The sequence below is a fragment of the Salvia hispanica genome, chromosome 6 (genome assembly GCF_023119035.1).
Source record: "Salvia hispanica cultivar TCC Black 2014 chromosome 6, UniMelb_Shisp_WGS_1.0, whole genome shotgun sequence".
Classification (NCBI taxonomy): domain Eukaryota; kingdom Viridiplantae; phylum Streptophyta; class Magnoliopsida; order Lamiales; family Lamiaceae; genus Salvia; species Salvia hispanica.
Genome location: NC_062970.1, coordinates 32,585,823 through 32,596,424, shown reverse-complemented (window position 1 = coordinate 32,596,424; position 10,602 = coordinate 32,585,823). Strand labels below are relative to the sequence as shown.

At 34.3% G+C, this 10,602-nt stretch overlaps 1 protein-coding gene, 1 non-coding gene and 1 pseudogene across 3 annotated transcripts; all 3 read left to right on the top strand.

The window, feature by feature from the left end:
- Positions 1 to 1,503: 1,503 nt before the first annotated feature.
- Positions 1,504 to 6,724, top strand: LOC125194515 (thiosulfate/3-mercaptopyruvate sulfurtransferase 2-like). 2 transcript variants are annotated; one of them, XM_048092777.1, is made up of 12 exons: positions 1,504 to 1,794; positions 2,301 to 2,486; positions 3,122 to 3,181; positions 3,755 to 3,817; positions 4,160 to 4,284; positions 4,394 to 4,556; positions 4,741 to 4,800; positions 5,172 to 5,230; positions 5,503 to 5,584; positions 5,893 to 5,959; positions 6,056 to 6,123; positions 6,309 to 6,724. In XM_048092777.1, the coding sequence occupies exons 1-12, from the start codon at positions 1,681 to 1,683 to the stop codon at positions 6,408 to 6,410; spliced, it is 1,149 nt and encodes a 382-aa protein (XP_047948734.1). In that variant the 5' UTR covers positions 1,504 to 1,680; the 3' UTR covers positions 6,411 to 6,724. The 2 variants fall into 2 exon arrangements, with proteins under 2 accessions (XP_047948734.1, XP_047948735.1); XM_048092778.1 differs by having other exon boundaries at positions 6,042 to 6,123.
- Positions 6,725 to 7,694: 970 nt separating this feature from the next.
- On the top strand, positions 7,695 to 7,767 carry TRNAR-CCG. Its single transcript has one exon. It is a non-coding gene; the product is annotated as a tRNA-Arg (tRNA).
- Positions 7,709 to 10,301, top strand: LOC125195158 (annotated as a pseudogene).
- The last annotated feature ends 301 nt before the right edge of the window (positions 10,302 to 10,602 follow it).

The following is a 10,602-nucleotide window of genomic DNA, read 5'->3' as shown; positions in this document are numbered from 1 at the left end:
ATTTTGACATATCATGTCGTAAATATTAATGCTAAATCTATAAATAATAGGAGTACTACTACTACTATTATCTTTTACTGAAATTTATTGATCGAATTAATATTTTTTTATTCGTCTTTTATCTTTTCATTCTTATTAAACAATATTGTTTGTAATATCAATAAAAATGTCCCTTGGTATCAAAACTTTGTAGTATTAACATTTTACTTACAATGAATAAACTATTATTATCTTTTACTAATATTCATTGATCGAATTAATTAAATATATTTTTATTCGTCTTTTATCTTTTTAATAAACAATATTGTTTGTATTATCAATAAAAATGTCATTTGGTATTAAAACATTATAGTAATTAATATTTTACTTTTTTTTTAAGAAATATTTTACTTTCAAATTTCATAAATCTAATAAAAAAAATTATCTTATGCTATAGGTCTCTCAAATTTCAGTATAACGGTATAAGACTTATAAATGGATTCAAAGAAGAATTTCACACATTGTTATGGCATGGTAATATTTATGAAAATATATTCTAAAGGACTATAAAAAGTATTTTTATATACTTTACTTAAATTGTAATTTTCTATTTTTAACACATACCTAAAAATGAGATAAATATACACGATATTAATGGGTTAGTATCAAATCATATCGTGTTTGTGGTCTGATCATGCTCCTAATTATAATATGGTGATTTTAGACTGGGTCTAGGTTTGTTTCGGATAACCTATCATTAATTAGTATGGTATATTATTCTTATAATTATATTTTGAGTTTCTCATTTTATATGGTCCTCTATTCCTAGCCTTCACAATCACGACAATTAAACTGTCGAGTCTTATCTCATCCGTAGCACATTTGTCATGTGTTATAATCGTGTTGTTATCATGTCGCGACAACATGAATAGAAATGCGTTGCTTAAGGATTTGTGTCGTGTACAGATCGTGATCAGGGTTGAATATAGCATGTCAGATTCATATTTGGATTATAAATTTAAAAAAATTCATCTGAATGTTCAATATTTTTAATAATCAAGTGAATGTTAACCTTCTATTATAAAATGTCAATCAAATAATTACATATGAAATGTCAATACAATTCATGTTAATATTATGTCGACATTTTTAATACATTGTATTGACATCACGAGAATTACGAAAATTACTGTATAAGGAATGACATTTATAACCTTATATATTAAAATTATTTTTGAGTTAATACATGACATTATTTTAAGTTATTATAGATTTAAATCTTTAAAATCTTGTAGTCTATATATGGTTATAGTAGCATTTAAGTATGAATTGACATTTAAATACATCCCGTATAAGTAGTGACTGAAGTGTAGTATATATATATATTGCTATCTAGTAGTAAGAACACAAAGATATAGTTGAACTTGAATAAAACATGAATTATGGAATATGGAGTAATAATTTTGTATTCATTACTATTTATATATTTATATATTAGAGCATCCACAATAGTGGACGAGCAGTTCGATTTTGTCGTGTTCTCAACCCTTTCCGGTTTTTATCCAGACCGATCCTCAAAATCTGTTGCACCGATCTCTTCTTACGTCAACAGCTAATCGACTCCTCCGTTACGCTCTGCAATTGCAGTAAACACCATTTTTCTTGAATCTTCTTTACACTACTAAGCTACCAATCAGGGAGATGGCATCTGCTGTTTGGTCTAGAGCTCTCTTCGCCCGCCGTGTCTTCCAGTCCCTCTCTTCATCTTCATCGCCTTACCCAAAGTCCCGATTCTTATTTTCTTCATTTTCCGCTGTAAGTTCTTTAGTTGCTTCCTATGCTCCTTTGATTGATCCATTTTTCTTCCACTTGTCCCTTTAAGCAGTGTTAATTGATGTTCCAGAGTGGATTTTAGTTGAACTCAGTATTTTATTAGGCAAATCAAGCTTCTTATTATGTGTTTATGAACTAGAGCTGAAGGTTCCTTTTTCTTTTTAATTAATTGTACGTTGTGATGGAAAGATACAAGGTGAATGGCACATTTTCTAGGTCAGTGGATTTAGGGTTTTTTTGTTGAGTAGAATTAGCTTTTCTTGTTTGAATGGGCTTAATACTCTAGCTCTATCGTTAGTATCAGTAACATACCGAATCGAATCTTGGCCTATGGCTTGCAGTTTCAGTATCGTGGCGCTGCAAGTCAATAATTTTCACTTTGCTTATATTTGTATGTATATTTCATTTTGAGTTCTAAGTTTCTTATTTGAAGTAGATGTTAGATCATAGTATACATTTATTTGTTTATCTCTTTTCCCTGGTTGCAGAAGAAACCACTGCACTCATGGTCTGTTTCATCCCATTCGGGATATAAACTTCCAGGATCCATATCTTGCATGTCTTCAGCAGCTGCTGCATCGCAAGCTACATCCTCAGCACAAACCTTGTCAATCAATGATCCTGTTGTTTCAGCTGATTGGCTCCATGCGAACCTACGAAGTCCTAATGTGAAGGTTTGCGCTTTCATTTTTCCCAATTGATCTGAATAGTAGTGATATGTGGAGTATTATTGAACAATTTTAAAGTCTTGGATGTATGTTTGTGTTTCTTTGGCCTCTTTATAAATTTAGATGCTCAACATCCAAGGCATACTATATTCATGTATGCCAAGTAAGAAGTGTTCCTCTCATTTTAGAAAATATTGTAACATCTCCATCAAGGCTTGCTATTGGGACGGAAAGGGTCTCAATGACTATACTATGAAATTAGTTTGTTTCACTCAGTAACTTTTCCTTTTCCTTTAACATTATCATATTCTTAATAAAGAAAGATAATCTTGAGATAAACAATGCCTAACAGATGGTTTAATACCTTTTATTTTCTGTCGTGAATAGTTGACAGATATTTGGAGTCCTCATATCTACTGGTAGTGTTCTTCTGGTGGCATAAAACGGGTCCCCTGACCTCCAGTCTTCACTAATAGTATATTGATAATTGACTTCATTGAGATGCTACCCTTCAAAATTGATTTCAACTTTTCTTGGGACAGTTAGGTGTACCTGAGAAAGATATTACATTTTACATAAGAAACCTCTTCTCCTTATCATTTAATCCAGGTAAATGCAGTGTTATTGATGTTTATTTTCAGGTGTTGGATGGATCTTGGTACATGCCTAATGAAAAGAGAAATCCTCTTCAAGAGTACCAGGTATTGACCTAACTTTGTTGTGTTGCTTTTGCAAATTTCTGCTTGTTAGACTTAGCACCACAAGTGTCATAAGATGTTCATAAATGCATCAATATTTTAGCAGTTCTCAGTTTTCGTCAAATTACATTTGTTAAGAGAAAAGAGGCAATGAAGGCTGGCAACGGCCAACGAACAATAAGAACAGAAAACATAATTTGATACATAAATTGAAACAAAAGATAATCCTCTTACGAGGCCACTCTCTCACAAAGCCCTACGGTAAATTACCATCCTTGTACTGAATTCAAGAATTAACCTTGTTTGCAAACCTATAGGAACTTATTAATAGGACTCTCAAAATACTAAGGAAATAAATAACACATAATTACTGACGCCTAAACTCCGTACATTTAATGTTAAGACTTCTAATGATTAAAGATAGACTTATGGACTTCTAGTTTTCCAACTTCTTGATGCGTATCAACATTACTTTTCTTTTGTGATCCTTGATTTGATCGAGGATTAGTGACTCCTGTTATGTTGCTTGGTGACCTTTTGGAACTTTGTTTTTGAGACTACTATTTCTTTCAACAGGTTGCACATATTCCAGGCGCACTATTTTTTGATGTTGATGGCATATCAGATCGATCAACTAATGTAAGAAATAGGGAAACTATATTCTTGCTAAATATACAAGTTATGAGTGATTCATGTGGACCGATTCATCTTTTCTTCTTCTTCTTCTTCTAAACTATCTTCCATGGTTTAGAAAGAACTTGGTCCCTTAATACTGTGTAGAGTGATTCAGGTTGCTCATATTTGGCCTGACAATGTTTAGTCTTCATTTCTTATTGCTATGAAGATGTAAACCTCATCATCCAGGATTTAGATTGGCAGACCCTTTTGAAGAGATTGATCGATTATGTTTGCTATCTGATATTTTGTATGATGCACCAGTCACCTTTTTCTTTAAAGTCCTTTTGTAAATGGTGTATATAGTTGCCACATATGTTGCCATCAGAAGAAGCTTTTGCTGCTGCTGTTTCTGCACTAGGCATTGAGAATAAAGATGGGCTGGTTGTTTATGATGGAAAGGGGATTTTCAGTGCTGCTCGTATTTGGTGGTGAGTTATAATATTTGGTATTCATAGCAGACCTTTTTGAAATTTACTTGACACATGTTTTTTATTATGTTCAAATAATCATTTACTGTATGCTTTCATTTATCAATAGGATGTTTCGAGTCTTTGGGCATGACAGGGTTTGGGTTTTGGATGGAGGCCTGCCAAGCTGGCGTGCTTCAGGCTATGATGTGGAATCTAGTGCATCAAGTGATGCTATCTTGAAAGCTAGTGCGGCAAGTGAGGCAATAGAAAAAGTCTATAAAGGACAACGGGTCAGTATACCTCATCAGTTAACTTCTACTTTTCACCTGATTTCCCCCCTCTCCAATGTCTGATTTCCACACACTACATCTATACGACTTCTAGTCCTCTTCAGTTTCTAGTTTTGTTGTTGTATGCGTCATAGTTCTACATATCCTTGCTTCTATGATGGCCATATGAACTTGATATATGCAGGTTGGACCAATTACTTTCGAAACCAATTTTAGGCCACATCTCGTCTGGTCACTTGAACAGGTCTGTTTTTCTTATACAGTTCCAGTTTAGAAGTAGCATGAAGATGTGTACCATGCTCTTTGCAATAATTGTCTTAGTGGTATGTTACTCTTTGTTGAATTATTAAAATTCCTTGCCGCGTTAAATGTGTATTCTGTTTGTGAAGGAATACAGATATAAGTAAAACAAGCATTTGGTTCAAACTGTTAAAAATGGTGTATGTTGTCCATGATCAACATTATATTACTGTAGTGTGAACTTAGGTTGTCATCACATGCTTGTTTGTCATTCTCTTTGGTTTGGTTGCAAGCAATGAGATCTTTTTTTGTTTGGTGTTCTTGTGGTAATTTTATAATTTTCATTTGAAGTTATAATTTTTGTGTTGTCTGCAGGTTCAGAAAGATATTGAGGAACATACACATCAGCTTGTAGATGCTCGTTCAAAAGCTAGGTACATTAGCACAAGAAATTGTTCTCTAAGTTACGGATTGGATTTCTGTTGATGATATATAACTTCCTAAATAGTTTCTAATAAAGGTGCACTGAGCTGGTTAAATTTCATATTCATGTTATCTAATTTTAACTTGAGAAAGATTCTTAAAATTTGTGCTCTGATGCATGTCTGTTGTGGGGGAAAAACAATCTGCAGTCATTAGCTTGTAGGGGAATGATCAATCTCTTTCTCATGATTTTATGTCTTACCAAGGTAAAATTTCTGTGCAGGTTTGATGGGGCTGCACCAGAGCCTAGAAAGGGCATAAGAAGTGGTCATGTTCCAGGAAGCAAATGTGTTCCCTTTTCCCAGGTAGTCAATTGTCTGTGTGCGGAATTTATGACCTGTATAAAGTAATTATGATTCTGAAAGCTTTGCCATCACAACTCTTGATAAACGGTATTGTGTCTATTAGTGTATCACCAACAGAAATGTGGAAAATATTTAGTTGCTAAAGTAATGTTGCAAAATCTATACTATATTTCTCTTGGTTATATGGTTCTCTCGATTTTGTACAATTCATTGCCATTTCGCATAATTTGCTTTCATTCTGCGTGTTAAGAGTGAAGATCTTATATACCAGTTTTTTGTGCCGTGTCGGGGTTTCTAATTTCTTGCAGGTGCTGGATAGCTCATCACAGACTCTTCTACCTGCAGATGAGCTTAAGAAAAGATTTGAACAGGAAGGTTAGAAAAACCTATCAATCTGATTTTAGAGCAATATATATCTGTGAATACACGCAGTTTCTCAGGATTTTTCACAAAGTAGTAAACTCTTTGCAGGAATCTCGTTGGATAAGCCTGTAGTAACATCATGTGGTACTGGTGTTACTGCATGTATTCTGGCATTGGTAAGCCCCCTTTCTTTCATCCACATTCCTAAAAGGAGAAAATGAAGTCAGCCGTTAATTTTTCCATTATTGCTAAAGATGATCTTCATTCACATACCTTGTATGTGGATTGGAAATTATTTAATCCAACAGTATACTATGCCAGTATACAGACATATTAAACACATCAAGATTCCACATTTCAGGGCCTTCACCGATTAGGGAAGACCGATGTTCCAGTATATGACGGGTCATGGACGGAATGGGGTGCGAATCCTGATACGCCCGTTGCCTCTACTCAAGAGTAGATACGTGGCTTAAGCTTTTCCATGTGTTATAAATGTGACCAGTAAATGACTGTGATTGTAAAGGATGGCAGAAAATATGAATGTCCAAAGAGTAATTTCCCCCCTATGTGCAAGTAGCAGGTTTTGGGTTCTTGATGAGATGATGCTTATTTCATGAACTTCAGAAAGAGATGGGCTGGAAGTTATGATGATAAATAATTTTTAAACAAGAAATTATGTAAATGACGTTAATTCTCATCGACGAATTGTAACTCTCAGTAACACATTTGAGTTTCTTCGTTTTCCACTCTCTACTTGGCACTTGGATTCTTCAATATCTTTAGTCCAAGTCTACTTACGTTATGGTTATAGTGGTACTTATGGTATATATTTTTAGTTACGATTCAGTTACATATATTTGAAGTAACTTGATCTATAATTATTTTTATACGTATATCATGTAATTTGCATTTTTTGTTTAAGGGATATTGACCTCTAATATCATGAAATTTTCTAAAAGTTGGATTTTGGATTTTTCCCACGAACTTTAAAATTAACAAATAATATTATGAACTTTACCCCGGGTTTGTTTTTTCCACGAATGAAAAAATATCCACAAATAATATTATGATACGGATTTGTTTTCGTAATTTCTCGACAACAATTTTGGGAGCTTCAAGTTTTTCAATTTTTGAAGATAGTTTTTCTTGAAGCACACCCTCCAATATTGTTCTTCAATCTATTAAAATAACATGAATTTTTTCATTCGTGAGAAAAAAAAAACACGGGGTAAAGTTCGTGATATTATTTTCAATTTTAAGTTTGTGGGAAAAACTCAACTTTTTGAAAGTTTCATCAAATTAGATGCCAATATCCCTTTGCTACAAAGTACAATTATTCGGATTGATTATGTAGAAATTAGAGTATGCTAATCTTTTAAATTCTAATTACATGCTCCACTAGTCCACTATATAGTACTAATAAACTTTTATTTTTATAGTAAATATTATCGAATCATTAAAAGTTAGAATGAGATTCTATTTCCTATACTATTTCTTGATGATGAGTAGATGAATGTAGGTATTAATCCTTTTTTGTTGCTAGGCAATTGACCCAAACATAATAATCCTAAATTTATCAAATATTAGTTGTAATTCATAATCAAACTCTTATTTGTTATGGTATGCTAGTTTTTTTATTTAATTGGTGAACTAGGTGTATAAAGTGGAGTACAAAATTACAAATAATAGTCTTTTGACTTTTCATAAAAGAGTATTCTTGAAACGAAGTAAATAAGAACATCAAGATCGTGTGGCCTAATGGATAAGGCGCTCGCCTCCGGAGCGGGAGATTGTGGGTTCGAGTCCCATCACGATCGATTTTCATTCTTCTCTCTTTTTTTGTGTGAAATGAATAAACAATTACTCTTGTTCTCCTTATGGACCTTATCTGCTTATTAATTTAAGTTTATGATTGATCTGCCACCTTCGTTTTTAAGCCTTATATTTACTTAAATATTATATTTTCAAGTTCAATTACATATATATAAAAAAAAATTAGCCGAGCCATAGTGTTGAGAATCTGCAAAATGCTTCAAGATTTAAATTCAGTCATGCTGCTACATGTGCACAGAAAAAGGGAACATTGCTGCTGATTATTTATCATATTATGCTTATATGGTCCACAATGACTTTAATGTGCTGGAGAATCCCCCACAAAGATTAATATTTGGCTTCTACATCATAAGTTAGGTGTTCCTTATATTTGTTACTTTTTTCCCGAGCTATGCCCGTTTTTTTCTAAACAAAATAACACTTAATCATAAGTTCATAATACATACTAATGTGGTTCAAATTCTGTACATAAACTGACGGTGGAGTGACAAATCTGTAGCAAAAATTGTTATAAGTAATGAGCGATCGCACAACCAATCTATCAACAAGCAAAGACAAGATTGACGTGGTTCGATCATAATGATCTACATCCATGGGCAAGGAAAAACTCTTGATATTAATCTTGATTACAAATGTGTGTGTAAACACTTAAGAACACACAACAAACATCCCTCACTTCTAATCTAACTCACCGGTGAAATAATAAAGTGTAGGGTCGTGTAGTTGATGATCTATTGTTGAAGCACTCAGTGATAGTGGAACGAATGAATGCTTGAAGACACCGAAGTCACCCTTTATACTCCTCGGCTCAGCTCAACACACATGCCTACCGCATCTTCACGAGCCAACGGTTTTAACCACCTCCACTCAATCTTGGTCGTTGATCAATTTGATTAGATCAATTCATGTTACCTCTCTTTATGTTAATACAAATTTGCAGGCATCTTGATCGCCACAAGAGGTTCATAATTGCCATGGATGCAACTTTTGGAATGGAATACTTGCATTCGAAAAAAATAGTGCACTTTGATTATAAGTGTGATAATTTGCTTGTTAACTTGAAAGATCCTTCAAGACCTATATGTAAGGTTGTCTTGGGAACTTATTTTCTATATAAATGTGATAAATGATTAATTTTTCAGATAGGAGAATTCAAAGTAATCCACTAGTGTTATTGCAGAGCATAATAATCTTTATTGCCAGGTTCCATGCTTTCACTGATCAAATTTTTATGTTGCAATGCAATTTATTAGGTAGGAGATTTCGGCTTATCCAAAATAAAACGAAACCCCTTGGCGTCTGGGGGAGTGCAGGGAACTCTTCCATGGATGGCTCCATAGCTCCTTAATGGAAGTAGCACTAAAGTATCTAAGAAGGCCAGACCTCACTATATCCAAGTTTATAAGTAGAAACTGATGCTATATTTTCTTAAGAGCATCTCCGGTGGCGCCCTTTCTACTAGGACTTCCACTAGGACTTCCCACAAAAACTTCCTGCCACGCCATCACTAGGACTTCCCATTCCACCGCCACATCACTAGGTATTCCCCTGCACTAGGACTTCCACTAGGACTTCCCGCAATAAATTAAATTCACAATTATTCAATTTACGGTATTAAAATTTACGGAATTAAAATGTCGACAAGACCTATTTATAGAGTTTTTTTTAAAAAAAAAATTAATTTTTTGTCGGACGTCCGACCCCACGCCACAGTGGTGGACGTCCGCCCGCCCGTCGGTCGGATATCCGAGCCCATCCGACGGGCGCACGGGACGTCCGTGTCCTACCATTTTCCTCACTACGGCGGACGTCCGATCGGACTTCCGCGATGTCCTACCGCGACGTCCGCCGTATGAGATGCTCTAAGCCTGAAACTATTTTGGATTCTTCCTACGAATTCCCAGTGGATTGTGAAAGTGAAGCTTTTGTTTTCAGAACAACGGAAATGTTATTCTACTAAGCAGTTGAATAATCTTTGTTCTGTGTAGTTGTGATATAAAAGTAGTGATTTAACCTTCTGACATGTTGATGTTTTTTCTTTTGGGATTGTCTTGTGGGAGATACTCACCGGGGAGGAGCCTTATGCCAACATGTACTACAGTGCAATCATAGGTTTGTAATCTTATTCGTTAAAGTGATATAATTCACTAGAATAATTACCTGTAAGTCTGTAACCTTTAATGGTTGATCCGTTGTAATATACTTGTTGTTTATTCTGTACATGCATGTTTCTGCATATCTGAGAAAAAGTCCCCCGTCAAAAAGTTTGCATGTAATACAGGAACATAGATTTGTTCGTGTTCTGGCTCATTGGTAACATTATTTTCGTGCTTGCAGGAGGCATCGTGAACAACACATTGAGGCCTATCGTTCCAAGCTACAGTGATTCAGAATGGAGAAGATTAATGGAGGAGTGTTGGGCCCCAATCCATCTCTGAGACCTTCCTTTACTGAAATAGCTAGTCGGTTACGTGTAATATCTTCTTTTGCCCAGACAATAAAGAAGGCATCTTCATAGTCACTCGTTGTTGATTTTATGAGTTTACTAGTGAAGTTTAGATTATTCATTCAACTTTCCGGCTATATCCATATATCAATCAGTGTTTGTTGCAAAGATTGTCCAACTAATGTAGTCATAGGGGAGTGTTATATTGCTAACTCATAACTTAATTGCTAACTACAACTAAATAATAGCCATTAGATATTCAAATTAAGGGCTTAGATCATTAATCGCTAAATGTCAATACGATCAACGAAAAACGTCAATAAGGCCATAAGATTAATTCCAAAAAATATCAATAGGGGTATTAATATCAATT

Coding starts and splice junctions, on each gene's coding strand:
- LOC125194515 (XM_048092777.1), top strand. CDS start 1,681: ATGGCATCTGCTGTTTGGTCTAGAGCTCTCTTCGCCCGCCGTGTCTTC. Junction 4,285..4,393: donor AGTGCTGCTCGTATTTGGTG/GTGAGTTATAAT, acceptor ATTTATCAATAG/GATGTTTCGAGTCTTTGGGC. Junction 4,801..5,171: donor TCGTCTGGTCACTTGAACAG/GTCTGTTTTTCT, acceptor TGTTGTCTGCAG/GTTCAGAAAGATATTGAGGA.